The sequence below is a fragment of the Numida meleagris genome, chromosome 1, assembly GCF_002078875.1.
Source record: "Numida meleagris isolate 19003 breed g44 Domestic line chromosome 1, NumMel1.0, whole genome shotgun sequence".
In the NCBI taxonomy this organism is placed as follows: Eukaryota; Metazoa; Chordata; class Aves; order Galliformes; family Numididae; genus Numida; species Numida meleagris.
Genome location: NC_034409.1, coordinates 168373555 through 168400806, shown reverse-complemented (window position 1 = coordinate 168400806; position 27252 = coordinate 168373555). Strand labels below are relative to the sequence as shown.

The following is a 27252-nucleotide window of genomic DNA, read 5'->3' as shown; positions in this document are numbered from 1 at the left end:
GAAGAAAAAGGAAAAAAAAGGGAAAAAAAGGAAAAAAGGAAAAAAGGAAAAAAAAGGAAAAAAGGGAAAAAAAGGGAAAAAAAGGGAAAAAAAGGAAAAAAAAGGAAAAAAAGGAAGAAAAAGGAAAAAAAAGGGAAAAAAGGGAAAAAGGAAAAAAGGAAAAAAGGAAAAAAGGAAAAAAAGGAAAAAAGGAAAAAAAAAGGAAAAAAGGAAAAAAGGAAAAAAGGAAAAAAGGAAAAAAGGAAAAAAGGAAAAAAGGAAAAAAGGAAAAAAAAGGAAAAAAGGGAAAAAAAAGGAAAAAAAGGAAAAAAAGGAAAAAAAGGAAAAAAAGGAAAAAAAGGAAAAAAAAAGGAAAAAAGGAAAAAAGGAAAAAAGGAAAATAGCATAGAATGGTTTGGGTTGGAACGGACCTTAAAGACCATGCAGTTCCAGTCCCTCTGGGACAACCTCCCACCAGCTCAGGCTGCCCAGGGCCCCATCCAACCTGGCCTTGAGCAACTCCAGGGATGCAGCACCCACAGCTTCTCTGGGCAGCAGTGCCAGGGCATCACCACCCTCATGGTGAAGAATTTCTTCTTCCTAATGTCTAGTCTAAATCTACCCTCTTTTAGTTTAAAGCTGTTATGACACTAGCAGCATGGATTCTTCCCTTCAGCACAGACACTCTTCTCCTCACCCTGAACCTCAAGAGCTGAAGCATCTCACTGAAAAACAGACACAGCAACAAGGCATCCTCCCAAGAGGCCAAGGGACAAAAACCTTGCCTGTTTTGAATGGTTTAAACTTTTTAACCAGGCACCCAGCCAGTGCTGAGGCAGCAGCCAGGTCCCAGGGCTGCCCCAAGAGCTCCCATCTTGAACCCCCCTACCTCCTCACACCATCCAACATGAGTTATAACTCTTCCCTCGGCCCACCACCAGGATGCCTGCAGAGCTGGGTTTTCTGGGAGAAAGGGTTGTGGGGGCTGCAACCAATTTTGTTTAATTCGAATGTTCGCATTTAATCAGAGTATTTTTGGAAAGAGAAATCAACACATTAACGACAAACGGGAGCACGCAGCAGATAATCCTTTCACATCCTGACAGCAGAGAAGTGCGGAGGCCTGCTATGAAGCATCTCTGAATAACAACGTCTTCATTTTTTGAATACCTAATTAAGAGTTTCTACATATTGCAAAGCCCCGCTATAAGATATAATTTAGTTGGCAAACACCAAAGATCTCTCACTCCATAAGTATGCTTTTGGCAATCAAAATTAAAATCTGGATATATGTACGAGATATGTACAGCTCAGGTAGTTTATTTTTTATTCAAACAATTACATTCCAATTAGCAGATTCAGTTGAATCAGTTTTAAGCAAATGCAAGCTACAGGCAGATCAGCACCCCCAATCATCACAAGAGTATATTTTTGGATTGTTGATATCCTTAACCCCATTAGCTGCTTCAGATACATCAAACACACATTAAAGGACAGCAGCCAAAGTGAAACGAGTTGTCTACATCTAAAAACACTACAGATGCCAAAAGATAGCACCAACTTGGACCCAAAATTCACGCATGCCAAAAAACATTTGCAAGCGTGCTAATTCACAGTCTGGGAACTGAAAGACAGCTCAATATAACACAACGGGCAACAAATCCATTCCTTTAATTTCAGTCGCCAAATTTAATTAATTTCCAGCCAGGCAAACATTAAGCATTTCTGCTGACCTTGCAGGATGTAAGCTCCTTTGCACAATAAATGCGGTCTAACAAGTCACCACATTTATAGCGAGTTGCTTCAGCCTTATCTAACTGTGTAGTTTGAAAAGTCAGTGATGGGTAATTGAAACTCCACCCACGTCACAGTTTCTGGAGCTAAGCATAAGAAAACTGAAGAAGTTGCTACTTTTTCATTACAAGCAAGACTGTAAACAGTATTTGGATAATTAAAGTCCATACTCTGAACTATGCAGATAGTCCTTATTTGGGAAGGAGATAAAAAAGTAAAAGCCTGCAATCTGCACTTTGACTTTTTTCCCATAAAATGAATGTCCATGCTCCAAAGCTCCAGAGTTCCCCTCCCTAAAGAAAAAGGAAAAGCAAAGCCCCTCTGCTGCCCACTCACAGTAACTGCCAACAAGGAAAATTAAAAAATAATAATAAATTTTGGAGATTTTAGAACAGACTAAAAGTGGATGAGCAGCTGTGCTCATCCACTGCCCTGCTCCTCTGCAACACCAGAAGTGCACCAGGACAGCAGGGTCCAACCACTCATTTCATTTCAAAAAGTCTTTAATCTCCTGACTTATGAGCATAACTAAAAAGAAATATTTATTTCTGGCACTAATTAAATTAACTATAGGGCAAAGGTTAGGGTTAAGCCTCCAACGTTTTTAGAGGAAGATGCCAGCATGCAAGAAGTGCGGTCCCCTTCATCTTTCACACACTGATGTAGGAGATGCACAAAGACCAGCATGAAATGAGCTCTGAACCACAGATCCTCAGAAAAAAGCTACACATGCTAATTAATAAGAGCTCTTACGTCTTGCAAAGCACAGGTAGGAACCACAAAGATGGCCCTGACAAGCTCACAGTAGCATGCAGTTAACGTGCTGGGGACAGGCGGGCTCCTCTGATGCCACCATAGCTATCCCCAGCCCACTGGCTTACAGCAGCAACGGGACCAAGCACATCTCCAGCTGTGCAGATTCCTAGCATTCCCAAAAATTAAGTTTCTAAGGCTAGAACAAGAGAAGACTTGTAGCTTGAAGTTGAGTTAACTCTAGAATAAGAAGTGCTTACAAGCAGAACTGTAAAATCATTGATATCATGCAGCAATGCACGATGCCGTGAGCAACAGCAAGTTGAGCAAACTGAGTGCTGCCCTCCGTTTCTCCGCCAACTTTCTGCTTGATGCAGCAGCTGCTAGAGTCGCAGCAGACTTCCAGTGACTGTGTTTTTAAACCCAGCCACCTCCCACCCCACATATCACATGGGAAAGCACTCCTAAACCTTTACCAGTTACTACAGAAATGCTTCCAAAGTAAATACATTTGCCTCCTTAGATATTATTTTGCAGAGTTCATTAGCCACTAAAAAAATCTAGCACAAGGTCTAATGAAGTGCTTCGTTTGAGATAATCATCAATACGGTAAAGCAGTTGACTTCATTCTTCGTACTCCTCCACCTCCTACACTAGGAATGGAGACCTGAGGCTGCTACAGTAACTGAAGATGTTTGCATATTACAAACTAAAGCATAGGAATGAAGCAGCTTTGTTTGATGAACACACATGAATAACATTCACCAAATACATTTAGAAGTAATGCTTAAATGTGAACAGAACTTGCCCTCAGAAATGAATGCAGCTCATGCTGAAGCTCTCTGTGCAGCAGCAGACGCTGTTCTAAACACGACCCTTCCCAGCACACTTCATCCATTTCTGACGTGCAGACTGTCATCACAAAAAGCAGTGTTTCCCCCTATTTAAAACTCACTTTGGCACACCAAACTTACACACAGAATGCTACAAAATTCACTGCAGTATTAGTATGCACTGCCATATGCTTAACTATAGTTAGCTGCTGTCAGGATCAGTGAATTTTAAGCTCCCTCTTCATAGGACTTAACAATAAAGTAAATTTATCCACATTTTGCATAATTCTGACAGAGGAAAACAAGCTACTTACAAGGCATCTTTGGCACATCTTATTTCAGTGTTCACCACCCAAGGTTACAAAATCATTTCCATGAGAAATCCCTGCTTCAAATACTAACTTTCTCCCAAAGCAGAAGAGGCTGAAGATTGAACCTCTGTAGGCTGTGGCAACGGCCCTACATATTTCACAAATCTGTGGCTGCAAACTGTATCAGCATTTTAGTTCCAAAAGGAAAGTGCTCGTTTTGCAAAATATTCACCAGTTGTGTCAACAGAGCTGCATATATTTAGGTAGCGGTACGTTTTGGAAACTGGAGAGAATCTGAACAAACATCTATCTCAGGAGCACGTCCTTTCTGGAGTCTTGTTAAAAAAAAAAAAAAGAAAAAAAAAAGAAGAACCTAAAATATAAAGCTAAAATATTTTCAATGCAGAATTGAAGCAGGGCTGGGAGCCCAGCAAGGCCCAGGAGCAGCAGGCTGCACCAGACCAGAACACGGGGCAGGGGCAGGTGGGTCCGAGCCCTGAACAGGGCTTCTCCTTTCTGTCAGGCCTAAGTCTGAGAGACAAATGTAGATGGTAAAGAGAACGAAGCTTGAAAAGAACAAGCAGTTGAGGAGCTTCACCATTAGTTATGAAGGCAGGGGCACCTTGCACCTGCACAAATGGAACTTCACCCTTAGTAAGCAGAGTTAGAGCTGGTGACTCAGGCAGGCAATGAAGGCACATTCCAATGCTGAGGCTATTGCTAGCATGTGTACAAAAGCATGGTTGTGATAAGATTTATCACAGGAGATAAATAGACGTATGCAGATGTACATGCACGCGTGTGCTGTACATATGCATAACACAGTGCATAATGCTAGGGGGTCCGCAAGTCTCCCAGGAAAGCATCTACCTAAATAGTCCTACCATGAAGGGACAGAGTTAAACACCTGCAGGTACATAACCAGCACTGAGGGAACACAGAGCAATTCCTCAAGACAGTCTTCAGTTAAAGTGATGTCTCCATCCACATTGAAACAGAAATGCACAGTAAAAACCTCACCAAGATGTCCTTGTTCCATTTTAAAGACTTGAGATCTGCACAATTATTCCCTGATCTAGAATCAAAAGCTTTTGTCAATCATGAAGATGGTTCTTGATTTCTCAGTGCTTTCCAGCACTCGATAACACACATGTAGCCTTGGACTCAAATATACCACACCCCAGCACCGATTTTGTATGGGAATCAATTCACGGCAGAAGTCGTGACCACCAAGCATGCCTATGAGGAGGCCACCCAAAGCCCCCCCACACACACTGGTTTGGTTCTCAAGCCTTCAGGCTGACGCCCATTCATCCTTCTGCAGCTGGATACCATCTAGCCTCATTCTTTGAGCAACGGCTACAAATACATTTGGGTGATCAAGTTTCCTTGGGTTTAGAAGTCAAGGAGGTGTAAATACACATCCCACCTTAACACCTCTTATGGGGAAAAATAACTACCATGGCCATCTTGAGATGGGTGCACCAAAACTCCGTGTTTTCTGCTTAATAATCTAATAATCTCTATCCAAACAATTACTAAATAAAGCCAATGTAATACTACAGGTTGTGATCTGGACCTATTTTCAATACCTGGCTAAAAGACTGCGACCATTCAACAAAGCTTAACTGTGATAACTCCCTTACAATGGATCTCAACAATTCTGACAGAGAGCAAAAACATCATGAAATATGCCCATCACAAAGGAGTTTCACTTTTTGCACATGATGATTAGCCTGAAAGTTACCAGATTTGAGTAAAAAGAAACCAATCCATGGTGGTGATGAAGCTCCTCGAGGCCTATAAACTGCCCTAAGCCCCACGCGTAGTCTCCCACTAGCACAGGTAGAAGAAAACAACGCTTTCACTTGACTGCTGCGATCAAAGTTTCACTCTTCCACGCAACTTTCACAATGATCTCTCAGTTATCTCAGAAGCAGATCTTGTTCTTGCTTCAGCCTTCTCTGAGCAGGGCCGCGTGCACTCGGCCTGTGCCCATGTCCTGCACCACAGCAGGTCGTGCAGGGCACACCATGGGCACACCATGGGCACTCCATCCACACCAGCCGTGGGTTCCCCACTTTGTTCCCCTAGTGCTCAATGGGGTTTTTGGTTTTTAGAGTAGAGTTTGTGGTAAGACAGTCTGAAACAAACCACTTTCTTCTTACAGATGAGAATAATTTTATCTGCTTTTTGAGCTAATAGTGATAAATTTTCGTTACCATCTTTGGTTTCTACCCTTATTAAAAATGACATTTTCACTCAAAGTTTTTCACTCAGCAGAAATTCAATGCTATTTTGAGCTCCCAATAGATAGTGTCAACACCACTGAACTTCTTTATACAGTGGAAAATACAAAGCAGTTCAACTGCAGATAGTAAGCAGGGGCCACATGTATTCACAACCAGTACAGCTCTCCTCTTCCGGGTGACAAACACAACCGTGCCACTGGGCACAAGGTGCTCGTTCTGTTGTGTATTTCATAGAGTTTGTGTATGATTTCAAAGGTGCCTTGTTTACCCTCAGAAATCAGCAGGCTGCAACAAGACGGAGCCTTATTTAGGAGAAGGAAATAAGATAACACTTTCTTTCTCAGGCTGCCAAACACCAGCACGCCACTTCTTAGGTCAGACCCGCACCCCTCCTGCTGGCTCTGCGCTGCGGGTGATGCTCTGCTCTGCCGGCACCCGCAGCTCCTGACCCGCCAAGCCCTGCTCCGGGCTAAGCCACACTCCCGGTGCCACAGGGGTTGCACTCTTTAGGGGCTGGCACTGGGGGCTGCCCCTAACTCCCCAGAAAGGTGCTCTGTGAAACACAGCACCAACGCGATCCTGCACCATGCTGAGCAGCCTGCCAAAAGGACGGCATCCACAGCAAGGCATGGACAGGACACATCTATTTTCAAGGTACCTACTGCGCCCTGCCACAGGGTACCACATCCCCCAGCACCCCAGGTCCGCACCAGTACCACACAGCGTAGGTGTGTGGGCATAGCAAGAGGTGTGCGAGCCCCATTAGTTGCTGAAGCAACACAGGAAGAAGAGTAATAAAAAAGAAACACCTCCTAGGTCGGGCAGCTAGCAGAGTTCGCGTTTGCTTGCTTGAATTTGGGAGCTCTTTGCTTTAATTTTGTCTGTTTTAAGTCTCTTCTGCTCATTGTGCAAAGGCAGTCAGCGCAGTTTGCCGTATTTCCAGCAGACTGAAATAACACTGGAAAAACCACAGTGTTTTTGAGTGCTAAGTTCCCTTGTTTCAAAGTTGTCACCCATCAATCACTCCTCTCCTAGGGAGGCTCTCTCATGAAAGACGTTTTCAGACAACTATTCTTTAAATTTTATAGTCAAACACATTGATAGGAACTAACCAATTATTTTTAAAAGCCTTAAGAGCCTTCTGCTAAAAAGGAGTTTGAGATCTTCACCTACGTTTCTTTAGTAGGGCGCTGCTTACCTGTACAAAATAACGACATTTACAAAAATCGGATGGAATAATCATTCCTACGCATGCGATTAATATATTAAATACATAAATATAGGATTTGAGCTTAAAAAAAAAAAAAAGCGAATATTAGAGATACTGGAAGGTGAAGTGAGCAACACTCGAGAACGGGCAGCAGGGGCTCGCCCGAACCGGTGCGGAGCCAGGAGTAGGGCAGCACTGTGCCATCCCTGCAGGGCGGAGGAGGAGAAGGAGGAGGAGGAGGAGGAGGAAGAGGAGGTGTAAGGCTCCGGCCGCTCACACGCAGCGCTGCCACAAACCCCGCGCGTTGGCACCGCGGTGCGCACCTCAAGCGTGGGTGAGGTCGGGGAGCGGAGGGGCTGCGGGGCGCGGAGCTGAGCAGAAAGTCCCAAAATCAACAGGTTCCGCGCCGGCAGCCCGCTGCTGCCCCGCACTGAGATCGCAGGAAGCTCTGTCCCAGTATTTAAAAGGACAGACGCTCCGGCAAATCGAGCCGAGCGCAGCCACCGGGGCAAACACGGCGCTTACTCATTAAACACACGGCACTTCTGCAACCCTTGTCCTGCCCCTGCTCTTTCCCCATCGCTGTTTGCCTCTGCCACCTCCCCGTCGCCCGACGGCTCCCCCCGGATCCCCCGGAGCCCCTGGGGCCGCGCAGTGCCCGTAGCGGCGGCGGAACCTTCGCACCGCGCGGCCGGGGGGGCCGGGAGGAGCCGCGCTCCCTCCTCCTCGCCCGGGGCCGGCGCCGTGACACGGCGTGAACTTTTGCTTTCGGCGGGGCAGGGCGCGGGGGGGCCCTCCTCCCAGCGAGCCGAGCCCTGCGGGGGGAGGGCAGAAACGAGTCTTTTTTTTCTTTTTTTTTTTCTCTCTTTTGCTTTTAGGGAGAAAAAAAAAAAAGAAAGAAAAAACAGCACTAAAATGAAATGCAAAAGGGGTCCCGCCCGGCCCTCACCTTCCAACCGGCTGAACTGTTGCTGTCGCCCTTATCCTTGAAGTAGGGCACGCTCTTGACCATCCACTCGTAGATTTGGGAGAGGGTGAGTCTCTTCTCGGGAGAGCTCTCGATGGCCTTGGTGATGAGGTCCGCGTAGGACAGGTTGCCCCAGGCGTTGCGGCGCGACGAGCTGCTCTTGCGGGGCTGTCCGGCCACGGGGCCCGGAGACAGCGCGGCCACGGCCGGAGGTACCGGCGGCACTGGCGGCGGCCCCGGCGGGTGCAGGCGGCAGCCGGCCTCGGGAGCCGGGAAGTCCCCGCAGCGGCAGGCGGCCGGCTCCGGGGGGGCGGCGGCGGGGGGCAGCGCGAAGTCCTCGCTCTCCTCCACCAGGCAGAGGTTGCTGATGAAGTCGGCGCTCAGCGCCCCGGAGGCGGCGACGGCGACGGCTGCTCCGGCCGCGGCCGCCCCGTCGGGCTGCCCTCCGCATGACGGCGCGGGACTGGAGGTGGCCGAGCTGGGCGGGTTGAACTCCGGCCGCGGCAGGGGCCAGGTGCACGAGCGGGGCCGCGGCAGCGGCTCGAAGTCGGGGTCGATGTCCACCAGCTGCGGGGCCTCGGCCATGGCGGCGGCGGCGGCGGCGGCGGCGAGGGGCAGCGGGACGGTGGGGGACAGCGGGACGGCTCAGCGCCGCCGCCCCATGCAGGCTCTGAGCGCGGATCGGCGCGGCCCCGACGGCGCGGCCGCCGACTCCCTTCGAGGCTCCGACCCCGCGGCTCCGGCCCCGCCGCCCTGCCCGGCTCCTCGCGCTCGGCGGCGGCGGCGGCGGCAGCAGCAGCGACCCGGCCGCCCGGCGCGCACCGACTGCACAGCCCGCCCCGCCTCCAGCCTTCCTCCTCCTCCTCCTCCTCCCGGCGGGGAGGGCCGGCCCGAGCCGCGCCAATGGCAGCGCCGCGCCGCCCGCCCGCCTCCCGCCGCGGGGCCGCTGCTGCGGGAGGGTGCCGGTGCCCCCGTGCTGTTTGTGGGCGGTTTGTGTGTGTTTGGGGTTTGGGTGTTGTGTTTTGTTTGGTGTATTTTTTTTTCTTTTCATCCCTATGGCGCCGTGTCCCGTTGGGGGCGAACGCTGTCACGGAGCGGCGCGGGGCAGGAACTGTGCGGGAACGTCCCCGCATGGGAGCTGCCCCCGGCCCCGACGGGAGCGGAGAGGAGCGGCCCCCGGCGTGCGGCAAAGGCAGCCGCGAAGTTTTCCCGTCTTTGAAACCGAGAGGATGCCATCGCCTTTGCCGGGAGAGGCGATCTCAGGGATGAGATCCCTTCCAACACAGCCGATTTTTTAACAAGATCTGCCTCATTTTCCGTAATGCTTTAACAACCCACTGCAGCCTTAGCGCCGAAACCCCCAGCGAGCCCAGCGCCGGGCGCTGCCCGTCCCGCGGCGGTCCCGTCCCGTCGGGCCGTGGGCTGCTCCCGCTCCCCTGAGAGTGTCGGGCTTACTGAAATGTAGCTCGTTGCTCCTACAAAAATGTGCTCCTACGATATTAAGGAGCAGAGTAGAGTAGACTGGATTTAGGCCCACAGCGTGACTGATTATAGCTCTACGTACACAGGCTGCTATGAGAACGCTTTTTAGGATACAGCACGGCACCGAAGCACTGAGTCGGTGCGCTTATGTGTAAGCGCGGAGGAACTGCTGGCACTGAACGCTCTGCTGCTGCCGTGGTTGTTCTCCAGCACGCCAAAGACGATCGCTGTGGGCTGCTGCCTGTCGTACCTCGGAGTCCCTTTGCTTTAAGTCCCTTCTGCGTTTTCGAAAGCCTGCTGAGGACTCAGCCCGCAACTCTGTACCGTTTCGCCCACAGATCTTTTAAAAAATAATAAATTTTATGTCCATTTAAAGAAAAAAAAAGAAAATCCGAAATAGTCCCTGCTCAACCTCCCAGAGCCACGTCCCAGCCCCGGGGAGCGGTGTCCGCCCGCGCTCCCCAGCACAGCTCAGGGAGGGGTGAGATACGAATGGGAGCACTGGGAGGGAGCCTGGGCGAAAGGGGAGCCCACGGATAACCGAACCCCTTCCTTTTACTTTCCCGGTGCCTGAAATAAAAGTCAAAGAGCCAGGCCGGCACCCGTCCTGCTGGAGGAAATGTATTTGTTTCCTGTGCTCACTGCTTTGATTTTTTCATAAAAATTCTGTTCTCACCAGACCTCTATTGGTACACACATTCTTTCCGTCCATACGAGCTGTGCCATCCAGGAGGAGGGCTGCAGAGGGCTCCTGCTCAGCCCCAGCACATCCCCAGCCCAGCCCGTGTGGTTGTGCAGCGCGCGGCCACTTTCTGCAAGTGGGCATCGCTGGGGCTCCGTGTGCCCAGACACCACCGAGCACCCTCGGGAGATGCTGCCAGAAACAAAATGCCCCATTCAGCTCCTGGAGCAGGGTTACTCCTTCCCAAACAGCTCAGCACGCTGCTGGCTCCGTGCAAGACATGTTACCCCATCTATGAATGACAGCGTTAAGTTTATCTCATCTCCCACAATGCCTAAATGCTGATGGATGCTCCACAATTCATTCTCTACTCCCACAGCCTTCCTCCCACACTCCACCTTTCCATTTCTCTCCTCCTACTCCTGCTCCCATTTTCTACTCCTCTACAGTGCAGTTTCTCCTCTCATCGTTTGCATCCACATGTGTTTTTTCAAATGAAAGACCTGAAGATTGCCTTTTATCATCAGTGGAAAAAAGCAGAGCCTCTTATTCATATGCAGGGTTTGAGGCAGCCAAAATAAAGGATCTGCGCTGCCTTTTTACTACTGTATATCTAATTCACTTTCTGAGGTTTTGATCACATTCAGCAGGGGATTACATGAAGTTGCAGGCAATCCTGTTCTGTGCAGAGCTCCTTTTGCTATGCGTGTGTGCACAGTGAGTGAACACACATGTAGCATAGCAGTAAGCCTTGATGAAGGACCAGTTTTGTGCCGGGTATGACAGAAGCTGTTTTTCTGGGAGGAAGATGATTGCAGACGAAGGTTGGGGGAGCTCAGCACCCCCATTTTCTTCTCTCCTCTCTCAGCAGGGTCTGACTTGGCAGCTCGTTTGATAGCACATGGAAAATGTTTAGCCACCATTTGCCCTGCCATGCCATCCCCAGGATTTTCAGGGCTCCATCAGTGTCTGGTGGCCTAGTGCCAGCCAGAAACAACAGGCAGGAGCATGCTGATCCCAAGGAGCAATATGTGGGACAAGACAGCTCTGTCTCCATATGGCACAGAGGGGCTGCAGCCCTCCTCAGTTCAACAGCAGAGGCACCCCAGAGGTGCTTATTCATCTCTGGTAAAAATGCGTAGCTAGTAACGGTGACTGTTGAAAAACAGCATTTTGTAGCTGAGAATTTGCTCTATCAAACAGCGTTATTGTGCTCTTTGTATCTGTTGTAGTTTCCATGGAAATAAATAAGAGGGATTACTTTCAGAGCAATCTACCAGGGTACCTGCTGGCCGGGGCTTGAAGCTACCTGGTCTCCGCTCCACCTCCTGCCATGCACAGGTGGAATACCTGGTCAGCAGGAGTTGCCCATGGCCACCCCCCTCCTCCTGCCCCAATATCCCCATGCAGTACCACTATGGGTGGCTGGATGGAGGGCAAAAGTGAGCCAACAAGGAGAGGTGAAGGGGGTGCTGGTTCTGCCAAGCCAGGTGGTGGGGCTGCAGGCAGCGTGCTCCCAAAGTCTAGGTGCAGACAACAGCTGCTGAGGCTGGACCACTCTGGCATCAAAGAAATGTCACAAGTAATAGTTAAATATATATTAAAAGGGTCTAGACCCCCCCCTCCAGTGGTCACATTTTTATCAAAAATATCTGGTACAAATCCTGAGTGTGTTTTTTTTGCACCATGCGCTTTGGTAGTGTTCATACCTCTTTCATTCCCATCATCTGTTTAAATGTGAACAATTACGATTTAAGAGCAAGATTTCATGAAAACAGTAGAGCCTTACAATCATTAAGGTTGGAAAAGACCTCTAAGCTCATCTAGCCCAACCACCAACCCATGTCACCATGCCCACTCACCATCTCCCTCAGTGCCACATCTACACGGTTCTTGAACACCTCCAGGGTCAGGGACTCCACCACTTCCCTGGGCAGCCCGTCCAGTGCACCACTGCTCTTTGTGAGAAGAAAGTTTTCCTAATATCCACTGTGAACCTCCCTTGGCACAAATTGAGGCCATTACTTCTCATCCTATCACTAGCTACCTATACTTCTGAACTGTGTTATTTGAAGGAATGAGAATTTAATTTTTTTGTCTAAGATGGAAGTACTCAGATGTTTTTCCAGAAGAAGAGAAGAAAATAAATAATAATATGCTGTTATTGGTTTCTGTGTTTAATGTGGCGCAGATCCCACCAAGCGTGGTTAATAGTAGTTGGACCAAATCATATTCCCTGAGTAAGTCCCATTGAGGCATACGTCACTGGGAGCCACAAGCTGCTACCACACTCCCCAAGCAGAAGAGGAAGGTGAGCCAAAGGAAACCCGTAGCACAGCCCCTTATCTCGGTAATCTGTCCAGGCTGAGCCCCAGCACTTCAGTGTGCCCCCGCTCACACCCACGTGCACACACGCCGAGGTGAAAGACTGAAGTGCAGCGTGCCCAAGAAGTGATCCTCACCGGGATCAATGCAATAAATACCAAAGGTAGCGCCTGAGCAGCTCTATCTGCTTCCACTGTGTCATGTGCAAGCACCGAGCGTGATGTAAAAACAGAAGGCAAGAGTTTATCGGGTTTCAGATTCAGCTGAATCACCCGACCCACCCCTATGCAAAGGCCAATGTGCCTGGAAGTAAACACAGTTCGAGCAGCACGTATGTTTTCCAGGGTGTTGGGTTTCTGTTTTGTCGTAAATACGATCCATTACAATATTCTCCCACATCCTCCAGTCAGCGGCTCGGCGCTTTCAGGTGCCTTTCTCGGTGCTTGTTTTCCTTTATATATTGCTTGAGGAAAAACTGACTGGCTCCGTCTGATAGCTTTTGTATATTAAATAATTTTATTGTGTTTGAGCAACAAACTAAAAACAGGATGTTTGACAGTTAGGGTGTAATTCAGTGGTTTCTCTTGAACCTGCGCGAGGGAAAATTCATGGCACAGCACAACGCGGTGCCTGACAACTAGAATCATAGCATCACAAAGCTACTTCATCTCCTTCCCCTTTCTTTCACCAGAACAGTGATAGCTACCTGTCACCACCGAGAAGAATAACAGATATCCGACAGCAGCACGGAGGCGGTGGCACAGTAAAGGCTCACTTTTAAAAACAAATACATTTTTCCATTGTTTGAATTCGCGCTTGAAAAGCATATTTATACCTGCATTAAAATGTATTTGCATACAAATGAGCGCATTATGCATACACTACACATATGCACGGTATCATTATATACATTCTACGCTAGATTTATATAGATGGAAACATGGTGAGGTAATAATAGTGAGGCGGTGTTTTGACATGTATGTATATATTCCTACTCTGCTGGTAAGTAAGGCATTAAAGAAGGCGGTGTTGGGACAGGATGCCCAATAGGTAAGGTATATCCCACACATGGATATGCTTATGGTAGGGCCATACCACAAACCCAGTGAGACCAAGGGGCTGCACCAGAAGGAAGTCAACCCAGGCAGCTGTACCCTCCTACCTGCCGGTAGCTCTGTGCTTCTGATTACCTCTCTGTAAAATGGGGATAAATAATGCCTGTCTGCTGGGACTCTGGTCGTTAACAGGTTTAATCACTTTGAGATCTGATGCTGAAAATGCAAACCTTGCTCAGCCCAGCTCTGTGAGGAGACTGGTTTCAAACCAGCTAGGTGCCAGCCTAGGTTCTTCCTAAGCTCAGAAGCACGCTTCGCACCAGCACAGAAGCAGGTAAGAAGAGCCACCAGCAGTTCCGATTTTGCATTTACCAAGCCCCGAAGACTGAGCCTCCTCTAGGATCAGATGGATCTGTGCACTTTCACAGCCTCTGTGCTTACCCACAGTGCTTTCAGCAAAGCCAAGGGTCAGCCTCCACCTCTGAGGAGACTAGGAGGAAGCCAGGGACTCTGGGCAAAGTGAGGGGTCGGGCAGACGGCTGCTCTCCAGTGACCCACAGAACAAAATGCCAAGGCCCCAGAGTACCCCTTGCTAGTATTTTGCCTAGGAGCGCTCAGGAGAGATGATGGCTACTGAGGGTTTAGATACACATTCAAACATGGACTTGGGAGTCAAAAGAAAACCAAACTGTACATAATTCCTTAACGTACGTGGGTTTGTTAACAACTTGAGCCTTGTATGATTTGGTTGCAAAATGGCAACGTACATTTGAAATCTGGTGCAGAAAAGCAGGACAGATTGTTGTTTTTCTACAGCTGCCAAATGTGTTTTCCTTTCAGTCGATATCTTCCTATATTTTTTTTTCCAGTGAAACCTTTTTCACAGCTTTTTGTTCTCTTTTACTTATAATCTTACTCTTTGTGAAACCTCTGCAGTATGCTGAAAATCCACTCTGAAAACTAGCAAGAAACACACTTTTCTCACAAAACCCAACAGCAGTCTTCTCTCCGTGGATGAAACTTACTGCAAATTAAGACAGAAAACCCCAGTAACGGAAGACCAGAAAGGCAGCTCTGGATGCTGGAAGAGCTGTTAAGGCTTCAGCACAGCCAGTCAGAGCTGCCGTCACCACTACTCCCAAACAAGCCTTTTCAGCCCCTCGTGATGTCAGGAGGCACTATTCAGACAGATAACAGCAATCTGCATATCTCTGGATTCTCCATAACCTCCATAAATAGGCACTTTCTTTGCTGCTTCATCATGTGAATCTAATGAGTTTGGATTTCCTGATATGCAAACTACATCAGGAGTACAAAAACAGACAGCAGTCTGACCTTACGTAGACCCTTCTTCCTCAATATCTCCATGAGCAGAGGGGCACCTACGGTGTGAAGCAGCCGTATGGCCTCCTCCAGACCTGAAGCCCAGCACAGCACAGCAGCAGGCAACCCACTCAGCATGTGTTCCCCACACCAGGCAGGTTTTGTGAAAGCATGGAAGGGACTCATCCTCTCCAAAGGCAGCAGCCCTGGGCTGGAAGATGACTGAGTTCATCATCGGCAGTCTTTGGGTTTATCTCCTTGGAGACTGAACAATGGGCAATATACTTCTTTATACTTCTTATCACAGAATCATAGAATCATTCAGGTTGGATTAAGACTATTAAGATCATCTAGTCCAACCATCAACCTATCACCCATGCCCACTAAACCACGTCCCTCAAATGTCACTCATGTTATCTTACAGTGTTGGCTCCTGCTTCAATCAGATCCCTCTGATGCACCGATTTTAACAAGTGCTGATCACCTGGAAGCTGGAAGAGAAGGAGAAAGAGCAAAGGTGATGCTCGGTCATCCTTGGAGGTCTTTGTGAAGGATGGAAAGGTGGCTCCGGGGATAACTGCTGAGATAAGGAAAGGAGAAGGGCAAAGAAAACCAAAAATACACCATCCCATTCCTCCAAAATGATCAAAGTCTGCTAGTTGAGATTATGCAACTTACAGTGAGCACACTGAATTTCATAGCAGCTGACTGGTTACCATAGACTGTAGTTTCCAGTGATTGTCCAATATTTCTGACCCACGAAAACACTTCTCATTTTTGTTCATTCTTCTGACAGATCTCCATCCTACTGCAGTTTGGCAACACCGGGGGGTTGCATTAGAATCTAACCCCTCAATTCTTGTTTCTCCAGGTACAAGAAAGTACTCTGCAGCCTGACACAGCCCAGAGGAAAGTCCCTTCAGGAGGAGTTGCCCAGGTCACCTCATCCACTCTTTGGCTTTCAGCGTCAGCTGGCTGCAGGTAAGAAAGGAGACTAAGCAGTCACCGGTGCTGTGGAAGCAGAGGCCAGAGCAGCTCAGCAGCCAGATGGGTGGCTTGCAAAACATCAGCTGTGGAGCATTGGCACACTGATTTCACAACCCTTAATCCCAAACCCTGATGTTGCAGCATGGGCAGCAGTGACTCCTTCATGATCAAACAGGATTTTCCTACAGTGGTCAGAAAAAAACATCTATCTGGCAAACTTCTCTGAAGTCGTGCAAACGGGTCCTCAAAAACATCTACGTCAATGGATTCTGTCTTTGATATTTTAAGCGAATTCATGTGCCAATGTCAGATGAAATCAGCACATCTCTTCCTCAGTGGGGTTACTGTCTCGCTGCCAGACTGCATCTTGTGCAGCAGTGTCGGAGCCAGCCGGCAAGGTCTGCAGCTGAGCAAGGAAGTGGTAAGTGCCATGGGGGTAAATACAAGGTCAAGGACGTGGCAAAGGTAAATGATAAGCACAGAAGTGACAAGCATCCAGAAGGGATTTTTCACAAGCATGCTGGCACGCTGTCTCACACAGCTTGTGACGCTCCTGTAGATTTCAAGCAATCGCAGTCTGTGACAAATATTTTGAGAGCGCTTCGCAGAAATCGAAGCTGCGAGATGTTGAATCCTCAGTGGCAGAGCCAAGCACCAAAAGTGGTGAGTGAACTTCTTCCTCTGCAGACTGCACCACAGAACGACAGCCTCCTCATTTGCAGAAGCTTTTACACATCTTGTCACAGGCGACCCTGCTATGAAAAAAGAACTTGGAAAACTTGCAGAACTTGAGTGTCATATCTTCTTTGAATCAATCTGGGGGCAGGGAGGGTGGAAGCAAAATTACTGAAGTGGCAGAAATGACCCAAGAAAGCTGCAGAATGCTCACGTTGGGCATCATCTCATAGCAGACGCTGCGAGCAGCCTGGCAGCTGCTGCGCTCAGCACGGTAGCAGCGCCGTGTTGCTGCCTTGTAGATGATTCACGAGGGCTTGGTGAGGGAAACAGGCAGTTCGCAACAGGAATTTCTTCTAATATGGCAAGTTTAGTTAGAATCCAAAAGAGCAATCCAGGCCATTGGAAACAATTCAGGAGTACAGTTTCCCTTTTGAGAAGACAACTGCTTTCCTTAGCCCTATCACTGTAGGCATGGCAAGAACATGGGAGGAAAGCCCTATTTCTCAACGTAGCGCATGTGGCTCACACAGAATCTTTGTTCACCTTCACTGGGGGAAAATGGAGTTAATTAACTTGTTATGGCAGTAAAACAGGCCTTTGCTGCCTTCTAACAGCATCTCCAGGCAAAAGGGAAAGTACCGGCAATCTTCACAGTCATGAAGTGGAAGAGTGGCTTTCAGGTCATTTTTGTGCTGGCAGTCTTCTGGGGAGATGGGCACTGAGGAGCCTGTGAGCTGTTCCATTCAGCAGTTCAGCGTAGGCAAGGTTCACCAGCCATGACTCAGGCATCTGAAACTTAGTGTTTAGGTCCCTAACAATCACCTTCCACTCCACTTGTACTTGAGGAAGAAAAACCGACAGAGAAAATTCACTTATCCATATCCAGAAGACCCAGTGGATTCCCTGATGATGCCTCTGTCTGTTTTGACTTGAAGGGAACACAAAGAAGACCTAGCTCTGACCTGGACATGAATTACCTTCAGACCTCCACTGCCAGGTGCAAAAACAACCAAAATGTTACATCACTAGAAATACGTGCAGCGGCTTCAATAGCCAATGATTGTTCTCCAAGGGTAATCCCAATTCTCTCCATCTACGTGAAGTCAGACATCAGAGCACATAAAGGAGTGTGCTGGTAAGCCTTGGCTCTGGCTCAAACTTGACAGCCACACAACTGCCAAGACAATGACCAAGAAAGCTCTTCCTCAAAGCACTATTAAAAAAATTAACCGCCTTCACAGTTTACAGTCAACTGGCATTTCCTTAAAGGCCTGTTGAATGCTGAATCCAGTCTATGTCAAGTATCAATCGATACAGTTCTGAGGCAACTTCTGTGCTTGAAGGCAACATGTTGGGTAGTGCTATCGCTTCGGTTCTGGATGGAAAGCCTTCACATATTGCTAAGTTTTTAGATGACTTGCTGGCACACAACAGCAATGAAGACAGAGAGAGCATTTGCTTTGTACAAAGGTGAATCACATGATTCCAGGGAGGAAATGGCCCTTTCAGTACCTAAAGGGGGCCTGCAAGAAAACTGGGGAGAGACTCTCTATTAGGGAACGCAGTGATAGGGCAAGGCTTTAAACTAAAAGAGGATAGATTCAGATTAGACACTGGGAAAAAATTCTTCAACATGAGGGTGATGAGGCACTGGCACAGGCTGCCAAGAAAAGCTGTGGGTGTCCCATTCCCACAGAGGTTAAAGGCCAGGTTGGATGGGGCCCTGGGCAACTCGGTATAGTGGGAGGTGTCCCTGACAATGGCAGGGGGTTTGGAACTGGATGGTCTTTAAGGACCCTTCCAACCCAAGCCATTCGATAATTCCACGAAATCAAAACCATGCTATATGCAACACCATTTCTTAACCAAGTAGATCTTCAGCTTCAACTACAAACCATCTTTTTTTCTGTAAAATAAATTCACAGCTAAACTTAAAATTGCATGGTTGGTAGTGCTGTGTAATAATAGTATAGGTGGTATTAATATAAGACACGATTATTTAAAAGTACCTGTACATGTTGCTCTGGCAAAAGCTATGCTAATTAAAAACCCGTGAATACTGTTCAACCTCTGCTATTGAATTTACTTCAAAATACCATGCCACTGTAACAGTCATAGTAATGACTTAAAAACGGAAGCACGAACCTTGACTCGTCTGGCGTTCCTGGAAAGAGTGAGAAGATTGTAGTAATTTAGTCATCAGTAATAAATTATTAATCGTTCAAACTCTGCTACTAAATTTACTTTGAAATGCCATGTCAGTGCGGTAAGCCTAACAGCAACCTAAAAATAAAGGAGCTGACCTGAAAGTGGATTGGTGTCAGTGGAAAGGGAGAGAAGATAGATTGATTTTTAAGTGTGATCCTCCTACAAGGGTTATAGTTTGAGTCACTAGTGGCATTAGGAGACCAGACTGTTCTTGCCTGGAAGAGCTGCAGATGCAACCAGCTGGTGCTACCATCTCTACAGAGTAAAGCAAGTTTCTCCCTCTCAGATTGCTCCTTTAACCTGTTATTATAATGATGATTAATCTACATCAGAAGCTCTGTCACAGGGCTCCCCTTATCTACCAGCTGAGAAGGGTGATTTCTTCCAGAGACAGGGCAAAGAATGGCCATGCAGCCACTGGTGGGTCGTGAGGGCAGCAGGCCAAGAGGGACCTCACCCAGCAGCAAATGGAGCCAAACTAAGCCAGGGATGCACTGATGGCTGTGGGAAGATTGGTTTTGTCCTCTCACAAAGACAGGAAGAACTGCTTTGAAGTACAGTGCACAGCAAGTCATGAAGTCTCTGTCATGAAGGCAGGTCTGGGGATGAATATCCTCTGCAAGCCCATTCCCCCAACTGAGTAACACTTGATTGTAAAAATACAAAATTCCTACAAACACTATGAAAAATGAAGCAAAAATTGTTCAGTGACAACATGTGAACTGGAACTCTGGCACACACAGAACTGTGTGCATGCTTGTAGGGATGCACCATGGACTCAAAAGCATTAGGTGCTGCTGGAAGTGGTCTTGATTCCTTTCAGGTGATTACTGAATCTGAGGAAACCTATGTGGCTGTTCCACATTTAGAAAAGGTCTTCTGCCACATTAAAACACTCTGGCTTGAAACAGCCCCAGCTCACATCTTCCCTCTAGTCCAGCCCTGATACAGTAACAAATACAGGTAGTTCTCCCCTCACTAGTTTCTTCCTCCTCAAATGTTTGCTCATTTATTGTTATCAAAAAAAGATGCAATTATCAGTTCAGCTTATCAACTCCTTCACCACCACCAGCAGGAGAGCTTCTGGTGACAGATGGAACTGAAAGTGGCAGGGAACGTGAAAAACAACATAAAGGGATTCTATAGGTACGTTAGTCAGAAAAGAGAGTCCAAGGAGAGTATATCCCCTCTGATAAATGAGAAGGGAGAGCTGGCAACAACAGACACAGAGAAGGCCTCAGTGAGTTCTTTGCCTCAGTCAGAAGTGTTCAAGGATAGAAGGATGGCACCCTGGGCAGCCTGATCTAGTGGGTGTACACCCTGTCCACAGAAGGAAGGTTGGAACTAGACGATCTTTAAGGGACCTTCCAACCCAAACCATTCTATGGTTCTATGACTTTTGGCCAGAGCCAGAGGGTTGATGCAGCAGCAGATGGGACCAGAGAGGGAGCAAGGTGAACCCTCCCACAGCAGAGCTAGCCACCCACATGGACACTGCCTATCGAATGACATCTACCTCATTCCTGTCACTGAGAAGCAACTGCATCAAGAAGCACCCCTTTGCAGCAGTATCCTTCAGGGAGACATGTTGCACTGACCCAGTGCTCTCTGGCCTCTGAGGGATGCCCATGCTGTACTGGGATATGGGAGCATCCTCACAAAGGTACTGGTAGCTCTTCCCGGCTGTGCAGCTGTGAAACCCCACTGAGATGCTGCTGCTTGCCGTGCTCCAGATGCTGTTTCCCATGACACAGCAACTGGAGGAGATGGTTTCAGAAGAGCACTGGGCAATAGGCAATTTGGAGGGTGGACGGATCCTGCGGAGCACAGGTTTTCTTGCATCGAGCATTCTCATCCTGCACAGAGGAGAGCTGTAGAGTGCTCTCTTGCTACAAGGATATTGATGGGCTGAGATAACCTCCTTTCTAAGAAGAAAAGAAAACATGTGAGTTGGGGACGGATCCTAAAAAGACTTGTATTCACCACTGAACAATAACACAATGGCTCTCAGGCTCATGCAGAGACATCTATGCTCACGTGTCTCTCTACGCACACCCATCCACCAGGGAATATGTTCTGTTCCATCTCCTGTGCATGACCCACCAGCTCTGTCAGCCTCTCCCGGCTCCCAAGAAGATGGATATTAAACATTATGCTTCATGGGAGTTTCCTCAGATGCTGTCAACCACAAACGCACCCCAGCAGCATGCGTTACCCTCTGCTCCCACTCAGCACTGGCTGATAGTGGAACTTTGGCATCTCATTGCTCCTGTCTGCAGTTCCGTGCCAGTGGGCTCTGTCCTGCCTCAGGAAGCTTCCTCTGGGGTTTGATTCCTCACCTTCTCCCAGCAAAGAAAAAGCAGCCTCAGGAAATGATGTATGCCAGTGCCATGGTTTTATGGCCCCAGTACTCAGCATGAAATAAACACTGAGGTGGAGGAACAAGTAAATCATCACAGACAGGAAAGAAGAACAATCCTCCGCTCGCAAAGGATTACAGGAGGTTATTGAAATACCAAACAGATACCATCAGAGGGACTTTAAGAGCCTCAAAATACTTTTGTGAAGTATTCAAGAAAAGTTAAGTACACACTGGATCACTTTATTCACAACTCGGGTGGGAAGGAATAGCTCCTTGGCTGTGCATAGCAATAACAACACCAGCAGTTAGGTACAGGAAGTTAAGAAGAATACCACAGGCATATGAAATGTGAAGAGATAAGTTAGCTGCTCTGAAAGCATTTTACCTGAGTCAGGGTGTGACTGGTATATGAGGGACAACTTCTAGCAGGTATCAGGCTTCACTGTCCATTCTTTCTCCAGATAAGTGTCCCCAGTCCTTCTGAGGAAATTTCCACTGGAAGGAAAAGTCATTTCTTGGGACACGAGCTTGAGGGAAAGCCTACAAACACACTGGCTGGGGGGCTAGAACTGAGAACCACAATGTAATTTTAATACAATTCCTCTTTCATTAATGCATCATCAAGAGAGATTTCAGGCCTTTAATCATGCAGATCGATCATGATTAGTAACGACCTGTTGCAGTGGCTTGTGGTGTGTTTCCTTATAATTCAGTTCAAGTACAAATCTGCCTTGACAGTTTCTGGATAAAGCAGATATCCTGTACGAATTGTTCCCGTGGGAGCAAAAATCTGGATACTGTAACACTAACTTCCATTGTAAGGTGATTTTTAAACAAATCAAAACCAATTGTTCGCACACAGGTTCTTGCACTGAAAAGGTAACTTCTTGCCCAGCTGCTGAGAAACTCTGGCCCCATTTTTAAACAGCCTGCTGGGTCAACAGAACTGCTGCACAAGCTCTAAAGGAATGAGTGGCGACCAGCTTGTTGTAACGCAACATTCATAACACCTCCGGGGAGCAGAGCAAACGGTTAAAAGGAAAGTTAGCTGACTCATTCCGTAAGTAGCTGGTGTCAGTCGTAGCAGCTTGGAAGCTAACAGATAAAAATGTTATCACAGCCAGCAGTAATATAGCCCTAACGACAGCACAGACTTGTGTATGAATGAAGCCCAATTAACTGCCTTAAATATGTGCGCAATTTGTATTTGGTAGTAATATTTCACTAGTATACTGGAGGCCAATTGACAGCTGCTTTAGAAGAAAACTCTTGCATTTCCATGCCTTCTGCAGGAAAATAATTTTATTTGAAGACATGCAGAGACTTCAAAGTGCTACTCCCTTCTGGTAAGTAGGCCAAATTCTGTATTCAGTCACACTGGTGGTATAAATTGAGTTTACAGTAACTCCATTGACTTCATCAGCATAATTAACCACTGGAACAACTTATCCAGCAATGCCACGGAATCTCCATCACTGGAAATTATTAAGTCCCAAATGTCTGGCTTGCTTGTTTGTTTTTCCGGAGAAAAAAAAAAATAGAATAAAAACAAAAAATGATGTTCTAGTTGGGACTAATAAGCCAACTGGCTTGTGCTGTACGTGATATCAGATGAGTGGGTTGTATTGCCACGCTTCAACTTCACAAGCCACAGATGAAAGGTCTCAGTACAAGAGCTTGGTGGTGGCACAGCACGGTGTGAAAAGCCTCCCCCCCAGCAAAGGCACCTTCTCACAGCATCACCAAGTCCATTCAGGGTGATATTAACATACAGTGAAGTAGATCCCTCACGTAGACAAGCCTTTGGCAGGGATCTCTGAACCAACCTGAATCGGGCTGAGATGGCCTGGACTCAGCACCTCATCTCTACTCCTGCTAAAAGCCAAAGCATGCAATCCAATACTCACAGTTCATTTGTCACTATCAAAAAAAAAAAAAAAAAAAAAAAAAAAAGCCACCAACAACATTTGAGTGTCTTCCTGCAAGTTTCTAGGCAATTATTCACATGCGTCACCTGAATTATCAGATACCACGGGTTATTTTTTGATTTGTTATGTTTGGCTCCTGCGCAGTAAAAATCATATGTCACCATTTGTGGGGGTGAGTAGGTCTCTCAAATGGTTCAGAAGGGTGTAATGTCTTTCCATAACCCAATTAAAATACGTAACTTCTGCAAAGACGGTCTAAAGGGAGCCACAGAAACTATTCAAATTAGCAGCTGCTCTATATGCGCTAATTACGAGAATCTGAGTGAGGAGAGGCATGTTAAGAGCCAGATTTAATTTTTTATCAGAGCCATTTCATCCTGGGGAGTGTCACCCTGCTGGAGCAGGCTGCATGCAACCCATCCCACACCACACTGTTACACCAGATCCCAGCAAATTAGGGAGGTTTTGCTGATAACAGGATAGGTCTGGAGCCAAAAGACTAAGCTAAAGGCTTGCTGAAAGCCCCCAGGCCTCTGAGTTTCTCTTCTTTTAGTATAAGGAGGGCAAAAACAAGAGGGAAAATTTACCTCGGGATTTTAATTTCCTCCCGTGTTTCACATTTGATGCCTGGTTTTGCCTCCTCTTCCAGCAGCAATAACTCCTCCAGAGTATATGAGATGATGGCACAAAAATGGAAACAACCAGAGCCAAGTAACACCACAGGCCACAGGTCACCCCCTCCAAGACCAGCCCCAGACTGGCATCCAGCCCTGCTGCCATAAGTCACCTTCTCCATCACTAAGCTCCAGAAGGCACTTGCCCTGCTCCAGGCACATACTCCTGGTGCTTCTGTCACCAAGAAATTAATATTTGGAGGTTTGGGGCCTTCATAGATTTGGCAAGGATTAATCCAGTCTCACCTCCACCTCTGTCCCACTCTGCTCTTCCCTTTCTTTTTAACAGCCACACCTAGCTCTCAACTAAATGTTTTAAGTAGCATCCATCAGCACCTCTGACAACCACCAGGTGGGAGTGATTTTTCTCTGTGTTGCCTTTCAGATTTGTCCTGCACAGTTAGTCCACAACCGAATACCCAAGTTTTCTACAAGCATGGGTGCCATGCTGCAGACTGCTGAATGTTGCGTGCCAATTTCAGGTTTCGGTGGACCCCAGTGTGTTCATCAGTGGGAACCGCCTATGCCCTGAACTTCTCCTTTCTCCCTTTCCACATCCTCCTTTCTCCTCCTTCTCGTGGTTACATGGCAATGGAAAGTAAATACTGCTTCTCTTTCCCATCATAGACACACGAGGAGCGAAGCAGGCTTTCCCTTCTCCGTTTCCATGTGGTGAGACCTGATGAACAGGACTTTCCCAGGGCAGAGTGAGAGGGAAAGCAAAGGCAGACACTCCACTGCTGGGTCTCAAGGTATGGGACTGGATCCTGGTGAGGACCAGACACCCTCATCACCTTCTGACCAAGCATTACTGCAACTTTGGTACCTACAGAGCATGCTCACCCCCAAAATGATGTACCCTCATCAAGCAACCTCCCAAATTACAGCCACACCCTGCATTTTAAGGTCATAAAACAGGGATGTAAGAGACTTCAGGAGGCCACCAGTCCATTTACAGGTTGGCAATCTCTTCCTCATCTATTATTTCTCTCATATCAGACTCTTCCACTGCCATGACTGCTGTCACCATGGCCTGCTGGAAGGACTGGAATGCTCTAGGGTTAAGCTTTGGGAATGGAAACATTCAACATGGAGAGAAGCTGCAAGTCAAAGTATCCCAGGGACAGAGAGAACTGGCCATTCCCAAGCTTGCTCCCATCAACAAAACAGCACCTGGATGAGACACAGAGGTGATCCAGGGAGGGATGCAGAACCCCGTTTTAAACCATAGCATGGTTTAAATACTTCAGGGCAGAGGATAGCACTGGTGAAAGCTGTCTGCTTGCTACATGTGCTTCTAATTAAATGCCCATTTGAGTAAAGCCCTGCAGAAGGAGAAGAGAAAAAGAACAAGTTATTGCCAACAGCTGGGGTAAATCAAAGCAAGCCTCACACAGCCTGCTTCAAACTCCAAGTGATGCTACTGCCAAGAGAGAAACCCAATTTCCTTTCAAAATCTTGTGAAAAGCCAGGGCTGCGACTCAAGGAGCTGCATCTGCACACCCAAGCCCACCTCACGTGCACCCAGTGCCAGGCCCAAACGTGTTCCTTCAACAGGCCACAGACTTTTTACTGAAGCTTGGTTCAGAGCTTGGGGTTTGCTGTTTGTTCTGGACTTCAGCTCATGTTGTCTCCCCTCTCCTTCTCGCCACCTCTCCTTCTCGCCACCTCTCCTTCTCTCCTTTTCCATGCAGAAAGTGAACAGCTGGGCAGCCCAGCCCAGGCACAGGCTTCAGCAAGCCCGCCATCTGCAGCCCTTCATTTGGTAACGGCAAAACGTCAGGGCTGGGTATTTTAGCTACAGTTTTAGTCAGTGCTATTATCATCACACTGCAGAAAAACTGCCTCAAGTGGCAGTTATCCTAAAACCAAACCTCTGCATTATATGGCATACACGTACCAGAGAATCAATGCCTGTCTGGAAGAGGCTCACCCTCTCCAACATTTCTTCTTGTCGGATGTACACCCATGAGCTGTCCCAGACAAGCTGGCCACCGCAAACACCACAAGTCTCAGAGACACTTCCTATGGCCCCGATGAACTTCATGTTACGTGAGACTCAAGTGAAGTCTCCTCTAGCAGGAGCCCAGTAGCTGGGAAACCCAAGCCTGGAATCCCTAACACTGGTATTGGTCATTTCTAATCTTGGGACCAATGCCAGGACCAACAACATCAGTGGCAAAGGTCCCGTTAGAAGTCAACCAACAGTCAGGCCTCAGTCGTCACCTCCAAGACTTCTCCAAGGGAGTAACAACCTATAGGGTTGGACTTTGGAGGAACAGAGAAGGCACACCAAGCACTTGGAAAGACCACCAGGGTATTCTTCTAACACCAGGTCTTTTAAAATCACTACATAAAGAAAGTAATCTGGCTTCATTTGTTAAAAATTTTCATACTTGCAGTTGCTGTAGGGTGAGGATATGAGCTGTTCAGCCTCCAAAGCATCATCTAAAGCTTGCAAATCACTCCTAGGACATGTGCAGGAATCACTCGTTAAGAAGGAGGAGACATTTTGGGACTGGGGATGTGGACCACAGGTGGGACCAGCGCACCAGGAGACTCCTCACATCCCTGATGCATCTTGGTGAGGCGTGGGGCAGCATGAATGCATCCCTCTGCACCAACACACCAGCTTGTGCCCCGTGTGCGGCTTTGGGCAGTTTTTATCCCTCTGGTTACTAAGTCATACAGCCTGTAACGACAGCAGAGACAACTCAACCGCAGCCATGGTTAATTCAGACAACCAACCTTTCACATGCCTGGCAAACACTTTGGCTCTCAAAGCAATCTGAAACCCTAATTGACACCCTAACAAGGCAGATACAGGCACAGCCCGGGTGTGGATAGTGCTGCTCGACGTCATTGCCAATCTGATTTAGCACTGCCACACTCTGGCCCGTGTATCTTGTGACTGCCCTAAAACAACCCCATAAAAGAAGTTGCAATATCAAATTCCTTTCAGGAGGGGGAAAAAAAAAAGCAACTCCCAATATTTTCACCAGAGCTATTTTTCATGTAAAACATCCAGAAATTGTGTTGGAAGCAACGTTGCTATGATGTTCATTTACACCTTAAAACTGAGCTAAACTAGACGTGCTCTTTCCTTTTACTTTCCTTCTTGTCTGACTATTTGTGGGAAATGCGCATGTTCAGATCTCCACAATTCTGCATTTGCTGATACCTTGTGGATTTCATATCTAACATTCATAGAGTGGAATAGCCCGGGTCCAAGAGACTGGGAGATTTTTACAACCTGCTTTTGGTATGTGCCGTGAGCTCCGCTTTCCTCCTTGGGAAGCACCCAGCAAACATCCCCTCTACAAGGAGGCTTAGAGTGAGATCACAGTAAAATCTTCGTATAACCAAAATGGCAATCTGCTTGAGCAATCCCTAATTTCAGGGGCTAATCCCTCACGTGAGCAAGCTCCTGGTTTTGCCCTAAAATCAGG

The 27252-nt window shown here is 47.6% G+C and overlaps 1 protein-coding gene across 1 annotated transcript in view; it reads right to left on the bottom strand.

Moving 5' to 3' along the window:
* The window catches only part of FOXO1 (forkhead box O1), a 63436-nt gene extending 54592 nt beyond the window's left edge, over nucleotides 1-8844 (bottom strand). The window contains exon 1 of the mRNA XM_021377170.1: nucleotides 8082-8844. Coding sequence (XP_021232845.1) covers nucleotides 8082-8684 — 603 coding nt within the window. The 5' untranslated portion in view covers nucleotides 8685-8844. The remainder of the gene's footprint in view (nucleotides 1-8081) is intronic.